Here is a 22,186-nt window from a genome sequence, read left to right on the forward strand (position 1 = left end):
GTAGGCTCTTTATACTCAGGTGGGGAACTGCCAAAAATCACCTCATCCATTTTTAAATGGTCTCGGTTACTATTCTAAACAGTCTTGTGTTACAGGCACCTAGCGGTACTTTCCTTGCTAAAGCTCTTCCATAGCCGAACATGCCTTTTTTGGCTGTGGCATGGCTATACCACCGATGAGCTTTGGCTTCCTGGTGGGGAAGGACCAAAGGTCCCACCCCACGTGTCAGAGCTCCTCCCCAGATTTTCACCTGAGCTCTCTTCTTGGACCGTGTCCAGCTCAGCAGTGTCTCTACAATTGGCCATGACTCTATTCAATTCCCCATCCTTTTCCTGTATCCTGAAGCCTCCTTTTCTTCAAATTGCCCCACAGAACCGTCAGCTTGGCCTACAGAACGCTGTGCTGGAAACTTGCTGAAGCTCTTGGTGAAGCTATATATTATCTCACTGAATCGTCGACAACTCTACAATACATTCGGGATTATTGTCCCCATTACAACAGGCAAGGGAACCAAGGTTTAGAGTAAGTGGTTAGCAAGTGGTCCAGATTCCCACATCTAGAGGTGGTGGTTAAAACCAGCCGTGACTCCCAATTCTGAGCTTCAAACAGCTCTACTCTTCTAGCTCCAATGCTTCTTTCCGCCATGGTATAAGGTTCATTTCCTCATTGGGAAAGTAGAACCCTCATTCATGTTTCTACTCATTAATTAGCATACGCAAAAAAAAGTGAGTACAAGCTATTGGGCCAGATGCTGAACTTGTGCCTCTCTCTACTTTGGTCAAAAATCTTTGTTAACAGTGTTTTCTTCTGTTACGAACTCCTTCCATCAGGGACTTTATTCCTGTAATAGAATCTTCCACAAGAACACCTAACAAGTGGGCCTTATATGCAGCAAGCTAACAACAACAACAAAACTAAGGTAGAAACTGAGATGGCAACTACCCATCTCCTAGAAGGGGGAAGCAAAATGGAAAGCTTAGTTATCATCCTTCAGATGGTACCTGTATCTCAGAGACTAGGCCTTAAACATGGCAAAGCTGTATTTCTTAGTCCCATTTTCAGATGTTTTGTCCTGTGGCTGCACAGTGGATTCATAGTTGTCAAACTCTGTGTCCTCATTCTATGTTTGTAAAATATGGTCATGGTACTTAAAAATAAACTTCTATTTAAACAAAAAAAAACTGGCCTTAGAATTTGAGATGTTTTATTTTTGAAACTTGCCCCAAAAGCTTGTTTCTCTGAGATCTGGGGGATCTTTCTGTTTGCCTTCATACAAATCCTTTAAGCCAACAAATGGCCCTCTGCACAGCTGCTGGGAATCTTGGCCCCACAGCCCACTCAGCCGTGCTGGTTCCTGCTCTCCCTCCCCTGCAGCTACCAGCCATTTAGGTGCCTGACCCCTTAGGGCTAAGCCTCCAAACCTCCAGCTTCTGTGACATCAGGACTTCCTTCTTTCTTCCTTTTCCTCTTTCTACTTACCTTTTGGAAATCTTTTCAGGTCAAAAGTCAGTTTGATATTTTTAGGCTATTTTAGGAAATTTCCTAAAAACCACTGCTTCTCCCCTTTTTTGGGGGGGGTGGAGAGAGAAAAAAGATAAGATGGAATATTTGTTTGTCATTCCATGGTAGGGAGGTGACGGGGGGGGGGGGGGAGGCGGGGGGAGCATCTCATTACAATCACTTGCCTTCAATACTCCCTTTTACCCCCAGGGGTAGTCACCAGTAGGCCCGCTGTGGACTCAGGTTACACCTAAGGCTATCCCATCTCATCTCTTCCTTACTGCTCTCCTCTAGTCAGATCCCAGTATCGCCATTGTGAATGAAGTGGTGGGTCACTTTTAGTCAGGTAACACCTACCACAGCGCTGTATAATGGAGAAGTAAAGAACGGGAAGGTATGCGAGAACTTGACTAGCCTCTCCATTTTCTTGAAAGACAACAGAGCACATGGCCTTTGGAGCCAGCAACCCATGTTAAAGTCCTGGCTGCCACTTACTGGCTACATCATTTCGGCTATGCTTTTTAATCTCTCAGGGCCTCAGTCTCCCCAACTGTCAAGTGGAGATAAATAATATGACTTAGCTCACTGAGTCGTTAAGAGTATTAAATACGATAATGCCTACAAAGAGCTCTGTGCTCAAGCAGATGGTAAACACTAAAGCACCTAGAACCAATCAATGGACAAAAGAGCCCAGTCTTTGCATCTTACCTCATATTATTATATCGTTATTATGCATTTGTAAGAGAAACAACAGAGAAGCAGCTGAGCAGTGTAGCCAGTAACCTCTTCTAGTGGGGCAGAGGCAGGTTATTATGAAATAACGTAAGTTGCACAATAGCCTGAATAACAACAACAACAAACTATTTTCATTTGTCGTGCTCTCAAGGTAAGTATACACTTATTTATGACTCAAAAATTTGGCTCATCCATCTTGGCATTCTGTCAGTGCAATACCATGCCCTCAAAATACCACTCCTAAAATACAATCGGCGGAGGAAAATGATGTTAAAAACGTCTACCTGAAGCAAAAGCTCAAAGGGTTGGTCACAGTTAGTCTACATTTTCCATTCTGCTTAAGTTTATCCCACTGCCCTTAGCATGGGTTTCTGGTGCCAGAATGTGTTTTCTAATATCTCTTCCTGTGCCCATGTGAATGGAACAATACCTTTCTCATATGCAGCTGAGGTCCCTACACCTAGTACTTCATTCAACTTGACCTTTCCTAGACTGAATGAAGGAAGCTCCAAAACAGAAGTGAGTCATCTCTGCCTGCCAACAGATGGCAGTAATGATCGCGCACGGTTGTTTTAGCCTGCTAAACCCTGCACTGTGGTGGTTCTCGGCATGCTTGTGGTGTCTGTGCTAGCTTTTGGGGTGTTTACAAACATCATTAACCCCAGAGCATGTCTTTTAAGTACGAAACGAAAGACGGTTTCAAAAGTAATGATAAGAAGTGGAAGATGACAATGCAAAGACAGGGACCCTTTAAAAAACCCAACGTGATGGAAAACAATAAAAATTGCACTTGGGGTGAAATGAATCATTCTAAGATATGAATAACCGCGAAGGGCAATACATATGTGAGAAGGGCTGTCCCTAAGCAATGAGCTGTAATCAATAAAGCAAGGGAATTTATCTGAGTAAGTGGAAAATGTCAAAACAAAACATAACCACAAAGAAAACACTTTGTGCAATTAAAGAATAGGCATCAGTGTCCGATGATAATTAACTTGTCATAGAACAATTAATCTAATGTTAATGTACGAGAGTCTACTATTTATTTGAGGTCTTAAAGCTGAGGTGCTCAACCTTAACCACACGCTAGAATCACACGGGAAGCTTTTGAGACTCCGGACGCCCAGGCTGCATCTGGGCGGTTCAGAATCTCTGGGGGAAGGATTCAGGCATCAGTAGTGTTGAGAGCTCCTCAGTTGATTCCAATGTGCGACCCGGGTTAAGAACCATTGCCTTCAAATCTAAGCATGGAGAAAAGGCAGTTACTACTGGCTCCGTGGATTAAAATCCATTCCAATGTGTAGATCCATGTGTGATATGCACGGAATTAGCAAGAAGTACCTCCCCGTGACATCTGTATCTTCAAGGGGACAAATAATCCGCCTGAAGGGATTTTTCTTTTTATAGTCTTAAAGCTGGGCAGGGGGAGAATTTGTGTTACCAAAAAAGAATAGAGCACGCCTTATTTTAAAGTTTTGAAGGAGCTATTCATACACATACTTACATATTTGAAGAAAATGTATCACAGAAAGAACTACAAGCTTCGACATCTCTTAGTCATTGCAGCAAATCCATTTGCAAACAAATGGACACACAAACCTGTTCGAAACTACAGGAGCTCTAAATACCAGTATCTTTTCCTCACTTTCATCTCCAAAGGGAGAGACTGATTCCTGATCTATCCACTTACTCCATGCATTCTGGTTACTTTCTTTCATGATCAAGTTTTGCATTCAAACACACACATCATTTAGTTCTCAATACAACCCCCCAGGTTCTCCTCCCTGACTCCCTCCTTTACCTTATCCGCCATTATCATAGAGGAGCCTCCGTGGATGCCCAGGATGGGGGTGAGTGTCTGGGCTGAAATGAAGTCAAGGATCTGGGCGATGGCCTCCTGATCTGTGTCATCGGCAAACACCACGCCCTGGATCTTCCGGTCGGACATGAGATCACAGATGCGGGTGATGATGCTCTTTGGGTCAGTCTCATTCATGGCTACCAGCTCCACACGGGGTACCACGGAGAGATGGTGGAAATCATCTTTCTCGTGGGCATCCTTGATGGCCACCTCGTCTGAAGTGCCCACGAGGATGACAGCAATGCCAATGCTGGGGGGGCTCTTCTGAGAGCGAGCTCTGCTGCCTGACACGGCCAGGACAGCCAACACCAACCAGAACTTGGGAGAACAGCACTCGGCTCTGGGCTTCATCTTCAACTCGTCGACTCCCTGAAAACACAAAATGAGAGGGGTTAAATTAACGACCCTCCTATGTGACCTCTCTGGGAAGGGGCTGGATACTGCAAGTCAAGGGCCTTATCTCCTTTCACTGATCATCAAACCCAACTCCTATCTTCGAGCCTTGTCCCTGATCTCTCGTGTTTGTTTGCTCAGCAGAATGGAAGGAAAAAAAAAAAAAACCTTCAAAAGCATCAGAAATCCTTAAGCAAGACAATAAAAGCTATTGCTATAGCCATCAGCAGCAAACAGAGGCAAAAGAGGATGACAGTGGTCCAGGCAGTCATACCAAGGGCACAAATGCAGGAGTCTCCAAGAGGGGGTCCTGCTGCTGCTGTGTGATCCCTGGTACTTCTGCCACAACCCATCTTTGAATTGCTCTTGGGCCAAGGGGATGGCAGAGACTGGGCAAATGAGCAGCAAAATGGACTCAGCAGAGGCTAGCAACAAAACACGGTCTGGGCAAGCTGGCCATATACAGGGAGCTACAGAAACATAAGGCCCTCTACTTTGTGTTCACCTCAAAGAGAACAAGAGCCCAGAAATTCTTTAGCAACTCTTTTAGTAAATGACTTTTACTACTTAAAAAAAAACAACAACAGTGGACATCTTGGGGCACCTATGTGGCTCAGTCACTTAAACATCTGACTCTTGATTTCAGCTCACGTCATGATCTCACAGTTTGTGAGATCGAGCCCTGCATCAGGCTCAGCACCATCAGTGAAGAGCCTGCTTAGGATTCTCTCCCTCTCCCTCTCCCTCTTTCTCTGCCTCTCTCTCTCTCTCTCTCTCTCTCACACACACACACACACACACACACACAAAATAAATAAATAAACAAAAAATCTCAATTGATCTTGACACTCTTCCAGGAGGGAAGTAAGAAAGTAAGTAAGAAAGTAAGAAAAGTAAGAAAGACATTATTTTTCCTATTTTATAGATGTTAAAGGTAAGGCTCAAGCTAAGAAGTCCAAGACTATGCCAATTAAGTGAAACAGACATGAATCCACATCTTCTGGCTTTGAGGCCAATTTGCATTCCATTGCATTATGCCACGCTGTCTCTCACAGTATCAATTACTACAAGGAATAGTTTCATTGTGATTTGTTATACATCAAAGTATGGCAATTTAGACAAATACTATTGGTATCTGTAGTGTTAGAACCACTTGAGAAAAATTTTCCATGGCATCTTATAGCAGTGACTTCCTCGAGACGACTGGCTCATATTTGAGCATAACTGACCACCTTTTACCTACAACCAACTCGTTCTTGTGCTTCCACATATGTCCCTAAATCTTACACCGTGCACCGGACTGAGGACACAGCTCCCTACCGAGCTTGGTCATTTCTCTTTACATTGTGAACCATTCTCCAAGAGGTCTTCTTATTTAAACAGAACGGATCCTGCTTATGTCATTTTGATTTAAGTAATCATTTACTGCACATCTGTTAGACCCTGTGCGCTATGTTAGGCATTTCCTTTTATACAACCTCTTTGGTCCTCATAGAAACTCTATAAACTAGTCATCTTTTATCCCCATTTCTCAAATGGAGAAACTGCAACTCGACACAATTATGTAATTTTCCCAAGGTCAGTGGTATTATAATGCCAGTGTGCTAGTATGTAAACATGGCATTTTTGTTCCTGAGGAAACATTCTACCGACTGCACCCAAAACAAGAACGAGGGATTCTCATTCTCCTACAAAGGTCAAGGATGAAAATGCTGCTTAATATCTTCTTGTTTGAAAGAAAAGGCGAGATACTAGGATCTAAAAAGTCTGAGAGTTCAACCAACAAAAAGAAAATAACGAGGATGTTGAAAAGAAAGATAAGGAAGCATTTGGTCCGAACAGACCAACTCCAAAGGGCATTAATGATTTGGGAGTAAGATGCCGGGGACATTTTGTGGCTGGAGAAGCAGAAAATCCATTCTAGTTCTTGGCAGAAAACATTTTGGAACTCGTAATGTTGTAGTCAGCCCTCCACACTGCCAAGAAGGAGACCTGTATTGATTGTCTTGTCTGTCACTTGTGAATAAGACGAGTAGCTCAGTGGTTCACACCCGAGCGTAGTTTGCTCCTGACGGTTTTCTGACAGTTTTCTCCGTGTCCTTGTGGAAACAGGGGAGTGGCTACATGGGCCCTGGAAACCCATGCTGATGAACTGTGTCCAACTCAGCAAGAGATCCAGGGCCCGCATTCCGTCTCCTAGAGCTTAAAGCAAAGCAGCACTTGCTATATGGAAGTGAGCAGCACTGATCATCCAGAGGAAGACAGATAGCGTTAGCGCCTCAAAAAGCTGTTGACAAAATAACAATTATAATAATAATCTGTTCAATTTCAAAGACCGGTTCTCAAGGAGAACCAAAAGACTGAGAATTTGGCAAAAACAGCGGCTAACTTCATTCCAGTGAGATTCTAATCCTACAGTTACAAATCCCTAAATCAGATTCCTTCGCATTGAAAAGTGGCCCACTCTGCCATGACAGTTTATTAACTTTAATGCACTCTACACTCTCCTACTTTGATGTTTTATTTGCTCTTTTTTTTAAAAAAAATATCTCCTGTGTTCCTCCATTTCTTCTCACACAATATATTACACTTTGTTATGCAATGGCTAGTTGTGACACTGAAAGAATAGAATCTGGCTTTGCTGAGCGTCTCTTTTATACTCAGGATAGAGCAGAGCACTTTACAAAGCAATACATTAAGGGAGATACCAGCAACAGACGGACTGGGAGACAAACAAAGAAGCTGCTTTGAATACAAACTCAATTTCACACATTAGAAGGGGGTTAGTTGAAACAAGCATGCTGTCCAAGGCAAGCAAATTGCTTTTGCTTTCTTCCACAGACAGACCAGAGTTAGTCTTGATGCGGCAGCTCTTTGCGGCTTTGCACCCAACCTCGCCCCGGCCTCCTGCCATTGGACTTCACTCTCCCTCGGTAGAATGGAGCACTGTTTCCTTTGCGCTCTCCCGACAGCCTGCATGTATCTATACTTAAATACCCTTAACAGTGTATTACGATTGTACGGTTATGTGACTGCCTATATTAACTAGCTGGTATTCTCCGTGCAGGCGGGGGCCCGTTAGGCTCAGTAAGCATTTATGGAGCACGTACTGCCCAGTAAACATCGTTCTTGGTAGGGAGAATGCAACCGACACGGGCTCTCTCCTCCACAGTCTCAGAGAACATGCACACAAAGAAGACCTCTTCTCACTTCTGTTTCCATGCCTGGGGTCGAGCAAGGCCTCATATACAATAAGGAAGGACTCGATACATGGTGGTCACCTAGTTTCTGCCATTATAAAATTGTCAATATTTGGCCATTGCATACCTATTACAGTAACCTATTTTACCTATTATGTATTTATAATAACATTTTACCTGTAACTTACCATGTGCCAGACACTTCTATTGCCAGATAATTTTCATGTATTGTGAAATCACATACAAACATTATGTCATAATCTTTCCCTATGTTACAAACAAGGAAACTTCTGAAAAGCTAAGTATATGACAAAGGGCCACCTAGCTAATCAGGGGTGGCATTAAAGTTTGTCTACCTCGAAACCCTTGCTCTTTCCTTTCTGCCTCCTCTTGATATAATAAGAATATATGAATGAATGAATGAATGAATGAATGAATGAATGAATGAAATCTCCAACCAAAACCAAACTGCATTCTAATACCAGGTCCGCATTAACTAAGCACCCTAGGATGGGCATGTCACCTAATCACCGTCACCATTTCCTCGGCAGTGAAATCAGGATATATGCCTAACCTACATACCTGAAAGAGTTCTTGTGAGGATCAAATGATAGTATGTATATGGAAGTGCTTTGAACACAGTACTCTATAGATGCAAAGGATGTTACCTTTAAGCTTCTACAAAAGTTGTTCAAGGAGACCAGCTATTTGTGAAAGCAAAAAGTCAGCATGTGGGAGGTGGAGTGAGAGAAAGGCAGACCAAGGCTGAGAGGAATATTAAGAGGAGCCTCACAGGGGGCAAGAGATATTAGTTCCCTGACCGATATACCTCCCTGAAGAAGATGCCACATAATGGTCTCAGGGTAGCAGCAAGCCCGGCTGCTGGCCTGCCAGTCAAGTGCAGCAGAATTCCAGAGTCACTCAGGCCAGGGTCACTAATGGGAATCAGGGGAGCCTGGCACCCCCAAATCCTGCTAGGAATTCGGGCACCAGGGTGCACAGCAGAAGCAACAGCAAAAGGGCAGGATTGGAGACGTGGCTGTCCACCTCCTGGCCCTCTGCCTCCTTGAAGCGCAAGCTGAGTGGTCACCAGACGTCTAGCAAGCAGAGGACCACAGCAGCCTGAGTTACGCCTACAGCTGGTGCAGGGCAACTATAGCAGGAACCGGTCTCCACTTTGCCCACAGTGACTCCAAGGGAAGACACATTTGAGTGGGGATCTGGGCCAATTCTGTCCTCAGAGAGAACTGAATCCTTAGGCAACACCAACAGGAAGGATAAAATGTGATTGAATAGATGATTAACTCAACTTTTTCCAAGCACCATCCTACAATGCAGTCGGGACGCTATTTGGAGTGCACCAATTAGGGAGGCTGTGATTACAATATGATCGGCAGTGGGAGAAATGAAGATTAAAAGTGCCAGAACTGTGTATCAGGTCCAGTTTCCCAAGCTAGCAATCAAAACAGAAAGCCAGGATACACAGGCCTTAAAATGCGTAACATCGAGGAGGGAAACGAGGAGTCTCGTACCATGCAAGTCAAATGAAGTATAAATGAGTATAACCTTCTCGGAAGTGGGAATATCTATCAAAATTTTAATATCAAGATAAAATAAAAGCCAAATGTGAAAATATTAGAAGTAACAATGAGAGACGTCACATACTGGTACCAAGAAGATACAATCAATAATCATCAACATATGTGAATCTTAACATCTAGGCTTAACATGTAGGAAGCAGTCACTAAAAACACCTGGTGAAAAACAGTAAATCCAAGACCCAAAATACAAATAAAGACATAAATGATAAAAAAATAAATAAATAAAGCCTATGTAATAAGCCTGTACTCGTTCTAAGATCCAGACATACATGCACAACAGAGAATGCATACTCTTTCTAAGTACATGGAAAATATTACATTTACAAAAATGCCTCAATATAGTCCAAAGAATCAATGTGAAACAATTGCCATTTTTCTATAATGCGACTAAATTACAAATAAGTTTTTAAAGGTAGCTAAAAAAAATTACATATCCAAAAACTTTTTAAAAACTTACTATTAAATAACTCTAAATTTAAGGAAGAAATGATAAACTAAAAACTAAAAAAATTACATATCCAAAAACTTTTTAAAAACTTACTATTAAATAACTCTAAATTTAAGGAAGAAATGATAAACTAAAAACTAAAAAAATTACATATCCAAAAACTTTTTAAAAACTTACTATTAAATAACTCTAAATTTAAGGAAGAAATGATACACTAAAAAATTCTTTGAACAGGATAACAATGAAAACACTAAATATCAAAATTTTAGGAGTACAACTAAACACTCTACAGAGAAGCCTATACCCTTGAGCAAATTTATGAGAAAATACAAAATGAAAAATAATTAACTGTAATTAAATTTTCACTTATTAAATTGAACAATTACCTGAGTCAACCCTAGGGAGAAGTTCAATAATATAGAAAAAGGCATAAATGAATGAAACACAAAGTAAGTAAAAGGAAAAAACAAAACCAAAAGCCAGCCTTTAAAAAGACTACCATAGACAAAGTTCTGACAGGACCAATCACAGAAAAAATAGAGAAAATGCAATTTAAATTAACAATGAAAAAGGGAAAATAACAACATATACAATGGAAATATTAAAATAATCAAAGTATAGGGGCTCCTAGGTGCCTCAGTCTGTTAAGCATCCAACTCTTGATTTCGGCTCAGGTCATAATCTAACAGTTCATGAGATTGAGCCCTGCATCGGGCTCTGTGCTGAACATAGAGCCTGCTTAAGATTCATTCTCTCTCTCTCTCTCTCTCTCTCTCTCTCTCTCTCTCTCTGTCCCTCTCGCCTGCTCATGCTGTCTCTCAAAAATAAAAAAATAATAAATAAAATAATAAAAGTATATTATGAAAACCAATTGCTTTTAAACTTAAATATATAAATATCTAATAAAAAACAAAACAAGGTTCAAGAAAATGTGGAAGATTTGAATATAATAATAACCATTAAAGAAAATAAAATGGTTATCAAAGTCCTCCAGTTCTGATTCACCAAAACCACCACCACCCTTGCACCCCACCTTTGCCAAAATAAAACAGGCACATGTGGTTTTATAGATGAAGCCTGCCAAACTTTTGAGTAAGAAATGGAGAGCCTTGGGGCGCCTAGATGGTTCAGTTGGTTAAGCGTCCAACTTCGGCTCAGGTCATGATCTCATGGTTCATAGGTTCAAGTCCCGTGTTGGGCTCTGTGCTGACAGCTCAGGGCCTGGAGCCTACTAAGGATTCTGTCTCCCGCTCTCTGTCCCTCCCCCGCTCATGCGCACATGCTCCCTCTCTCTCTCTGTCTCCCAAAAATAAATAAAACATTAAAAAAAATTTTTTTTAATTAAGAAAAAATGGAGAGCCTTGTTCATGCAAGTTGAACAAAATAGAAAACCAAGGGAAGTTTAGTCCTAAATCCAGAAAATCATAGTACAAGAAAAGAATTATCATTGGTCCCTTTTGCTTACAAACATAAAAGCAAAAAAAAAAAAAATCCTAAACAAAATATTAGCTAAACAAAATAAATAATATTATATTTTAAAAATAATAATCATCATTATCAAGTATGGCTTATACCAGCAACATAAGGATGGCTTAACTTTAGAATATACATCAAAATGATTTATCACTTTAATGGACTAAGAGAGATATTTACATGAATATCTCAAAAAAAATGATGGAAACACACTTAAGGCAAACATCTATTTATGACTAAATGTTAGCATATGTTTTAAAAAAAATTCTTTCATAATAGGAAATTAAGAAGACCATCAATCTTTACCTGGTATGATTATATACTAAAAGCTCTTTTTTTTTAATTGTTTTAAATGTTTCTTTATTTTAGAGAGAGAGAGTGCAAGCAGGGGAGGGGCAGAGGAGAGAGGGAGACACAGAATCCGAAGCAGGCTCCAGGCTCTGGGCTGTTAACACAGAGCCCGTCGTGGGGCTTGAGTTCACAGACCATGAGATCATGACCTGAGCTGAAGTCAGATGCTTAACCAACTGAGCCACCCAGGCGCCCCTATACTAAAGACTCTTAATCGCATTTCTTTTGGCATTGAGAAAAAGGCAAGGTTAGTGCTATTCCTGCTACTGGATATTCTGGTAATAAAGGAGGTCAAGAAAACAAAAATTTTTAAGAATGGGGATGAAACAGGAAAAAAACTAGCATTATATGAAGATATTAAGATTATCTACATAGAAAATCCAATGGAATTTTAAAACTGGTAGTATTAATATGGGTAGGGTATGATTGATAGATAAATAATACTCTTAGAAAACATCAATAGCTCTCTTTTAACCAACCAGAAAATATGATAGTCATAACAGCAGAAGCAACTAGAAATTATTTAGGAATTAACTAAGAATACACAAGACCTCTGCAGAGAAAATTTGAAACTCTATTAAAGGGTTATGAAAAAAGGCCTGAACAATGTAATCATATTCCTCATTCATGGATGTGATAACAATATTACAGAGTTCTATTTTCTCCCGAATTAATCTATAACTTCAAGTCAATTCCATCAAAATAACAGTAGGATTTTTTAAGGAATTTTATTAACTTATTCTAAAATGTATATGGAAGATAAAGGTCCGGAAAGAACTAATTAATTAAACAAGACATCCTTATCTGAGCCAATAATAAAAGTATGCCATGAACTAAGAAGTATGATTAACTCAACTCTGCAGAACAGATCCAAAATAAAAATTTTTAATTAACATAAATTAAATTTAAGTTCCAGGTCAATTTTGAATTTTAAGTTATACTTTCTAAATTCAAATTTATAGAGCAGAGAAAATGTTGAACCAGAAAGGTACTTTTGACTCAGAAGGCTTAGCTTAGGCAATAAATGTGTTCACCAACCATCTGATGCAGTAAGTGTAAGTATTACAGATATCAAACATGTACTATCTAATGCCATTCTGAAATACAAAACTAATATCTCTTTCTAGCAAATGAATTACAATGTTATCTATATATTCAGGGAATTTGGAAACCCAATTTCAATCCCCAAATGCATTTAGGGTCTGCTAAGTATCATCTAAACATCATCTAAATCTGCAGAAATAACACACAAAAGGCATGACTCTTTGATTTCAGTTGACTTAGAACCAAAAACTTCTCTCTGCATTGTTATTCTCTCTGCATTGTTGTTCTCCTCCTTCTCACACTATTACCATCATCCATAGCTCTCTTAGAAGCTTCTGAACCCTATTGCCCCTGCTCTTTCTTCAGAGAGAAACATGGTAGGAAATCCCGGTAGTCTAGGGGGTGGGGACAGGTGCTGAGACTGTGCCCATGAAACCAGTGATGAAAGAAAAGTCTACCTGGACAACCTACAAGCACACTGAATCCGTTTTTAATGTAGTGACCATCGTGGCAATAAACAGTGTATCCTGGTCCTGTTAGGGTATTTACTTATCTAAATACACTCCTGTGCGGAACCAACCCCAAATCCATTGCAACATACCATAGCCACAACAAATATAGAAAATCAAAGAAAACAGAACCTTAGTTAAATTGCTTCTGGGAAGGTGTTTGATCAGAGAAGAGCAGGACAGATGGGAGAGGGAAAAGACACAGGTAAACCCTTGACCCAGCAGATGAACCATCAAGTCCTCCTACATAATGCAGCCAAGAATGCCCTTCCAAAGACTACCAGTCCCTTTGACCCCTACGAGAAGATACCCTTATCGCTGCAAAGGGCAAATGTGGCTTTGAATTCCTCGGCAGCAAAATTTTATTTCCTAGGACGTCTAGTGAATAAAAGCGTTTTTGTTCTTATTTGGTCTAAGCAGACCTACCACCTGAGCTCCTTCCTTGTTCTACAACACTTCCAGTGGCCCCATCTAGGCTTTTCTATCCTCAGCAGGTCTTTTCCTGCTTTATGTACAAAGGCAGAAGGATCACTTCTACTGTCACCCAAGTTCTAAACACAAGGGTTGTAGAGATAACTAATAAAGGATTATAAATCACTTTCTATGTGTGCGTTTTAATAGAAATTTGTAATACAAATGTAGATGACTATCTGTACTCTCACCAGCAACAGTCACTCATGGAGTTTTTCCCTTTAATATTCTGCAAGAGCGGACACCAAAATTGTTCAAAGTTTCTCATCTAACATCTGCACATGGTTCTTAATTATAATTAATTTATAGGCCTCTAAGGACAGTGTGGGCAGCCCTGCTGAAATCCAAACCTTTTGAAACCTGATTCTGATTACTACCATTGGGCAACAGATTAGGGCAATTGCGTGTATTGGTTTAACAGCAAAATATCATTTTCAAGTGTTAATAAAAATTATTGGCTTGTCACTGACTATAAAGGGGGGGGGGATGAGCAGTGAAAACGGGTGATGGATGATAAAAAGAGAAGCACAGGAACAAGGCTGCCAGCAGATCTCAACGGGGAAAGGAGGTCAAAGGAAGATGTCGGGAGGACAACCATGAGCCAGGGATGGGGCAGGGGCCACGAGACCTGTAGACATTTACCGGGAAGACACTGGTGTTCTCAGATGCAGATAAACAACCTATGCTAAGATCGATCTACAATTTAGGTGTTGAAAAGGCCCTTTCCAAGTCCCCCAAGACAACCTGCTCTGCTGCCTAACGATATTCCAAGCCACCCTCAAAAAAACCCCGTGCTGCTTAAACCCCAGTGCCACCAACCACAAGAGTCGTGCTGTGTTGTGCTGGACAGAGGAAAGCTATGGAGTTGAGAACACATGTTTTACATGTACTCTTAACTTGCTGTGCAGTCCTGGATCAGTTTTCTTTACCTCGCCGGCCCCCATCCCCCTCATCTGTAAAATGTGAGATAGTAACTACTTTCACAGGATTACTGTGGAGACTGACTTACCCGACAAGTGTTTACTGAATGTTTTCTAGGTGCCAGGTAATGTGCTTGGAGATGAGATCCAATACTGAATGTGATCCAATCTCCAAGGAGCCTATAGTATAGCGGCCAAGACAGACAAAAAGACAGGAGATTACGGCACGATGTGACAGGAGCTATAATAGAGCAGTCCCTGTGCACCACAGAAGCCCCCCCTTATTCTGCCTGAGATCAGGAGGAAACGATACACTGAAATTGCAAAATAACAAAATATTAGTTAGAAGGGTGTTAGGGTGCAGTGAAGAAAGCAAGCTAGTGATGCTTGCCACTGAAATTTACATCCACAGAAATGTGTTAACAATCCCATGGAACTTTGCTTTAAGTGACACTATGCGTGTAGAGTTCATTTCTAGTTCTTCACAGAACTGCACTTAATTCTTATTATTCTTCTTGACTTTTTAAGGGCGGTGCTATAAGAATATGTTCTCTCTTACTGTTAAAATCTAATTGCATATTCTTTAGAATTTTCTAAGACTGTCCTTTGGATCCCATAAATATGAATTTTGGTATAATAACAGCTAATGAAATGATACTGAAATAGTGCAGGGAAAAAGATCTAGAAATCAAAAAGATCTAGAATTGAAATTTGGATCTGACATCTTATGGGGATCGGGGGCAATAACTTAAATTGTCCAGACTTCATTTTCTTCATTATAAAATGGGGATGATATTCCTTACCTCACAGAGTTGTTGGGAATATTAAACAATCTACTTAAAAGCATCTAGCAAACAGCGGGTACCTAGTATTTATTCATTGAATGTGAATATACTCTGTTCAGATGGAGATAAGGAATTTCTTTTGCCTCGAATTACTTAGTAAAGAGTCAAAGACTCCTTTTCCACCGCTCTCTCCAGCTTTAGTACAATTTTTACTGACCTTAGAAATGGGTTGTTTTAAAAAGTTAGCTAACCTCTCCACACTTATGAGAAGGGCTCTCTCTCTCTCTCTCTCAGATATATTACATATATATATATGTATATGTATGTGTGAATCTACACACACACACACACACACACACACACACATACACACACACATATATATATGCACACATACATATATACACACATCTCATATATCAAGTGCTGGCAAGGATGCATAAATTCTGTGGGAATCTCGTACATTTCTGGTGGTTATGAAAATGGTGTACACATTTCAGAAAACTGTTTCTAGGATTTGCATTATGTTTAACAAGTTTACCATAGACCTAGCACTGGCACTCCAAAGTATTTACCTAACTTGAAAATTCTGCTATATAAAACACTGCACACAACTGTTTACAGAGCATATTTTCACAATTTCCAAAAGCTAGAAACCATGTACATATGTTTCAATGGATTAATACATCAAACATGATAATAACAGGACTATACCCAATAATAAAGAGGACTGGTGGTGCACACAACATGGGTGAATCTCAAACGCAAAATGGTGAATGAACAGAGTCAGTTTTAAAATCTTGCATATGGCATAATTCCATGTATATAACATACTCAAAAACGTAAAACTATGTGGAGAATGTATCAATGGTTGCCATATGTCACACATATTAGGGTTTGGGGAGGGTGTGGCTACAAAAAGGCAGCAAGAGGGAGTTCTGAGGATGTATCCTAATGGTGCTGGTGTATCCAAACTTAAGCGTTTTAAAAATCACAGGCCTGTATATCCCCCCCCCCACAAAAAAGTGAATTTTACTGTATATTCAATTAGGAAGTCAAATAATATTATTAAAAGTGTTTTTTAAAAAGCTAGTCTCTAAGAAATAACCCAATATCCAATATAAACAATATTTTAAATGGACTTTAAATTCTAGAGCCAGGTAGCACTACTCCCCCTTCTCATCAGTCACCAAATTTTGTGCAAAGTAATATGACGACTTCAACTACATCAAAATAGCAATTTATTATCCTTGGAATCCATATTTTCACTCACTAACAGTGATTCTCCCTACATGGAGTATAGGAGAGGCGAACCCAACTCTCCCTACTTTGGCGCTTAAGATACTTTCCTTGCAGACCCTAACTAAGTGAGAGCGAGGGTTACATCTACCTTCCTTATCTGTCTCCAGTACTTAGCAGAGTGCCCGGCATATGGCAGGTGCTCACTAAACACTTACTGATGACGATCCATGAATGAACCAATGCATAAGTACCTAAGAATACCAATAATGAGTTGCCCCTCTCCATCAACATTGACACATAAACGAAGGCACTGTTCTAGGTCTTTCACTCCCTAAAGGTTATAACATGAAGGAAAATACTGTAAACACCAATATCATTTCTAATTTTTTCATATTATATAGGGATCATTCCTAGGTCGACGTTGCTAGCTGATAACTGCTTATGTATCCGAGTGTTTATTTGCACGTGTACATACCTATGTGAATCAACGCCTACACGAATGATTTATATATATGTGTACAAATTGCCCTCTAACCCTTGGTCTCTGAGTTCTAAAATGGTTCTGCTGATGAAGCCTGGCATCCACACATGATTCAGCATTCACTCCGAGCCTAGGTTTAAACCAAGACGCTGAGGCCATAAAAGACTTCAAAGAGAGCACAGCAGCAAGGCCAGAATCAATAGGGAACAACAGCTATGCCATTTGAGCTGGCCAGTTATTAAGCCAACTCTCAACGCAGTCATATATTCCTTAATATAAAATGCCATTTTTTATTATTGCCATCAATACACACATTTGTTAAGCGCACGACCAATCATAACTGAATTCTGAACCCATTTAAATCCCTCTGATGTTACATGTAGAAGGGAGCATCTATTCAGAGAATTAATCGTAAGTGGAAACATAACTCTAATTTCACTTGCCCTTCCTCCTCTCTCCCCCCTCCTCTCAAATCATGGTGCAAGAATGGTGTAGTAGAGGGACACGGAACTGAGGATCAGGAAATCTCAGGCCTTAAAAACGATTCTGCCGCCAACAAGCCATGTGACTTAGAATTATTCAACCTCTCTTTCTTTATCAAAGAAAAGGGACTGGTTGTTCTCAAAGTCTCTTTTAGCTTTAAAAATCTGAGAATCCCTCCATCTTCCATTTCCTCCTCAAGATCGATACTCTACTCTTCTCTGCTTTGAGTCCTGGGGGGACAGACCCGTTTGGAGCACATCAATGGGCTTCCTAGTCCTCTGGCTTCCAGTGGGTTTGACCAACAGACAGCACAAGGAGGAGCTCAGGGGAAACAAGAAGACCAATTCTAGGGCTTCCCTCCTGGGGGATCCACTGCGGACTGGCTGTATCACTTGACTAAAGGTCACAGCTTTTCCATCAAATGACCCTTTCTACATGGCTCTCTCCACACAGCACCCCCTCCAGATTCCAGGAACTGCCCCCACTTTCCTCCTTCAGGACTACAGGTATTGGTAACTATAGCAAGTTGCTTCCGGCTCTAAGACACTTTACAACTTCTTGTAGTTTCTGGGCACTGCCCACACCTTGGTAAACGGTCCTTCTTCTAAACTCTCTTCAAATTAAACCGATTCAGGCTATCATCTGTTGCCTGCTCTAACCATAAATAATACAGATTCCTCCCGCATTCCACAAAAATGCCTGGGAGCCCCTCTTAGTTTCAAAATGGCAAAAGCAGGACCTGAATCCTACCACCACCCACCACTACATAAAGTACAGCCTCTCCTGGTAAAACTTCCTGCTTATCCTCAGGTCCTGGTTACCAGCTTCATAAGCAGCAACGCTTTCCGAGTGCCTAGCCCTCTGCAAAGAATGCGTAAACATCTGTAGACTGTTTCAAGAGAACGGCCTTCAGAAGCCAACATTTTGAAAATGAGGAATATAAAAAAAAAATTGGGAATCAGAAAAACATACCAAGCAATTATCAGAATGACTACAAAGTACAATCCAGAGAAAGGCAGAGCATTTTCATGAAAGAAAATGTGGTCATTAAATGGGACTTCACACGACTGAAGAAACAAACTGGTTAATGAAGCCCTAACTTGCTTATTTTTTTTTATTTTCTCTTTGATTCGGCTAGACTCTGCTTCAGGAAAAAAATCAGATTTTCACATTAATTTTCACTGACAAATTACGGGCCAAAGTATAAATAAAGAAATACAGCCACACAAGAAAACACAAAGGTGATATTTCAAGTAAATACATGACAGTTAACTTTGCAACTTTTCCTTAATATGCAGAAATTGAGATAGTGAAAAAGAACAAAAAAAACTATTTGTGAGTCCTCACTGTAGTAATAATATAGTTGCAGTTTGGTCACCCTTCAAGTTTTATATTGTTTTTAAAAAGCAAATAGGGGCACCTGGGTGGCTCCGTCAGTTAAGCGTACGACTCTTGATCGTGGCTCAGGTCATGATCTTGAGATTCAAGAGACTGAGCCCCGCGCTGGGCTCTGCGCTGACAGTGTGGAGCCTGCTTGGGATTCTCTCTCCTTCTCTCTCTGCCCCTCCCCCCTCTCCAAATAAATAAACAAACATTAAAAAAAAAAAAAAGCAATTAGCCACTCTCTCTGAATCCAGCATTTTCACACTGTTGGAGCAGCATGTACATCAGGCCTGAATTACCGTGTCCGCCCTCGCCACAGAAACTACAGGGCAGGGACAGCTGGCACAGTCCACACTCCTTCCCCAGCCCAACTGAGGCCAAATGAAGCTCCTCTCTGACTCAACTCGGTTACAAGCTGTGCCAGAATCCACGGGCAGAGATCTGTACATCCAGATACAAGGGATGCACTCAGGGTATCTGTGACTTTCCAATTTTAAACTAGAGTTTGATACATGAGATGATGGATGTTAGGGAAACTTATGTGGTGATCATTTCACAACATATGTAAGTCCGGTCCTTATGCTACATACCTTCGAGTCAATCACGTCTCGATAAGAGTGGAAAAAAATAGAATTTGAAAGCAAAATCTTCACTTACACTTTACACTAGAGCTCCTACCCCTTTCCCCTCAAACATCCAATGAATCGGGGCACCTGGGTGGCTCAGTCGGTTAAGCGTCTGGATTCAGCTCAGGTTATGATCTCACCGCTCCTGAGTTCGGGCCCCACGCTGGGCTCTGTGCTGACAGCTCAGAGCCTGGAGTCTGTTTCCGATTCTGTGTCTCCCTCTCTCTCTGTCTCTCTCCTGCTCACGTTCCGTCTCTTTCTCTCAGAGAAAAATAAACGTTAAAAAAAAATTTTTTTTTTAAATCCAATGAATCAACAAATCCTTACTGAGGCCCAAGGTGTGAATCACAGTGAAGTGTCCCAGGGAGTCTAGACCTGGCGTCTGCCCACAAGGACTATCCGCTCGGGCACAGAGACAAGACACACTCAGCACCCCAACACTGGACCGTCACAGGGCTTGGAGGTGAGCAGGGACAGACGGCCTGGGCTTGGGCACTGAGGACAAGTTCATCTGGCAGCAGCTCTGAGGGTATGTAAGGTGAGGACGCGGGCTTGAGCGGAGGCACAGGAGTGAGGCGGGGAAGCAGTGAGGCACAGAGCTTCTGGGGGACGGGAAGCCGTGTGGCCTGGCCAGCAGCTAGCGTTCATGGAAAGGGGAGTCGTGAGCTAAAGCTGAACAGATACGCAGAGGAATGTGGGTGCTCAGCTAAGGTGCTTGGACTCACAGCTGGAGAGGCAGCCAGAGGAGATAAGAGAACGGGGGGGGGGGCGCAGGAACAGACCCCCATCGCTACATCCAGTTCCTTCTCAACTTCCAAGGTGAACGAAACCGCAGCTGCCTGCGAGCGCTGCTTGGGAAATCAACGAGGCTGGCTCATTACAACACGGAAATTCCTGGTCTGCCTCCGGATAATAGCTGTCACTGTCAGAAGTTAAGACCCCAATTTTATAATGATTAAGAAACCAAAGCGCTTATGAAACGGCAGTCACTGAAGTGTGTTTGATTGAAAGGGGACTCGCGGACACGTTCTTCTCAACAGGAACTCTTCCCTTGCGGTACCACGAAGCTAAATACGGCGGCCCTGCATCTGTCCTCGTACCCAGAGACCTCTCTTTCCCCTGTCACCTCCATCCCAAGTCCACTCCCCCAGCTCCTCCGCGCGTTCCTGTCACTTGCGCATTCAGCCTCGGTGAAACTCTCCCTGAAACCCTTCATCCTCGGGCAGCCTGTGCTCGGGTCTCAAATTCTCTCTTGCCTCACGCCGGCAGATGAGTAAGGGCACGCGTGTGTGGTGCGTGCGTGCGTGCCCGCGTGTATGCGTGGGAAAGAGCGAAAGGGTATCCCCTCTTCATTCACTCTGTCCTGCCTACTCCATCCTTTTCATTTCATTCCTCGCCTTGCTTCTCAAAGTGTCTTCTCTTGTTCTTAACATTTCCTTCTCTGGAGTTCTTTGTGAGCGTCCTCACACTTTGACCCACCCCGTTTGAGGTGGCTTCCCCTCCGCCCCGAATTTAACCACGACCCCTCCAGCTTTGCCTTCCCGCAACCAAGCCCGTGACTCAAATCTTAATCATTCATAAACTATAAAGGCCTACTTTTACATTTATTCCGTCTGTTTAGTTAACTGGCTTCACTTCAAGGTTAACATGTCTGCAACGTTTCCACACCTCTTCACGTGCCCTTGTCCTTTTCTTTTGCCGAATTTATATTCAGGTCTAAGTCAAACCCTCTATTTTAGCACCAAATTCCTTCTTCATCACCTGATGCGACGTCCTAATGTTTTCATACAACCATCTTTTCCTCTGGCTTATTCTCTCACTCCACAACAAAGCGTCCCCATCGGAGTCAGTCACTTTCTTCTGCTCGCTAAACGACATTTTTCTCTCTTTAAAGCCTGACATCTTCCTTCCCGTTCTCCTCTTCCCTTCAGAATCTACTCAGGTAGCGGTGTAGTCCGACAGAACATAACTGATCCAGTCTGGGCTCCACAGAGTTTAATGAAAGAAGCTTCTAAGCCTTTACCCCTGCACCTAATTAATCATCCATGCCTTGAAATTCACTCCTTCTTCCACCAGCCGCGTGATTGTTCATTCCCACACCAATTCTCCGAATTTCCATCTGTCTCCTCGTCCAGAGTCAACATGGCTCTTTCTTACACAAATTTCTCTAGGAGATAGATGAAGAAAGAATGCAGAGATCAACTAGCTACCTACAACGCAAGTAGTATCTGTCACATTTGCCAGGAGGAAGGGGACACGGTGGGTGCCACGAGATGGCTCTGCGTTTATCAAGAGCATTTTCTCAGGAGACCTGTATTTCAGAAAAAATGGACAAGCTCTGGCAGAGGATGTGTGAGATAAGGGAGGGGGCTGATCGAAGCATGAGGAGGCTCCTTAGAATTAGTATGAACCAGAGAATAAGTATAAGGCACCAAAGCAATAATTCCTAGCTAATGCAGGAGAAGAAAGGGCAGCCAAGTAAGCCAGAAAAACATTTTTTTTTTCAAAATTGGCAAATACGATCTATTTTTTTAAAAGTGGCATTGACAAATAGTGGAAAAAGCCCTGGGTTTAAAAAAGACTTCCTATGTGACCTTAAGCACATCACTTAGCCTCACTGAACCTCAGAGAAGTACCTCATCTCCCAAATGTGAACAATGCCTATTTCTTGTGGGACTTA

General features: G+C 41.7%; 1 protein-coding gene across 2 annotated transcripts in view; it reads right to left on the reverse strand.

Moving 5' to 3' along the window:
- The window catches only part of GRIN2B (glutamate ionotropic receptor NMDA type subunit 2B), a 422,286-nt gene that overhangs the window by 295,668 nt on the left and 104,432 nt on the right, over positions 1-22,186 (reverse strand). For both annotated transcript variants that reach the window (XM_019834554.3, XM_019834555.2), the window contains one exon: positions 4,037-4,465. In XM_019834554.3, coding sequence (XP_019690113.1) covers positions 4,037-4,447 — 411 coding nt within the window. In that variant the 5' untranslated portion in view covers positions 4,448-4,465. The remainder of the gene's footprint in view (positions 1-4,036; positions 4,466-22,186) is intronic.

This window comes from Felis catus, chromosome B4, assembly GCF_018350175.1.
Source record: "Felis catus isolate Fca126 chromosome B4, F.catus_Fca126_mat1.0, whole genome shotgun sequence".
NCBI lineage: Eukaryota > Metazoa > Chordata > Mammalia > Carnivora > Felidae > Felis > Felis catus.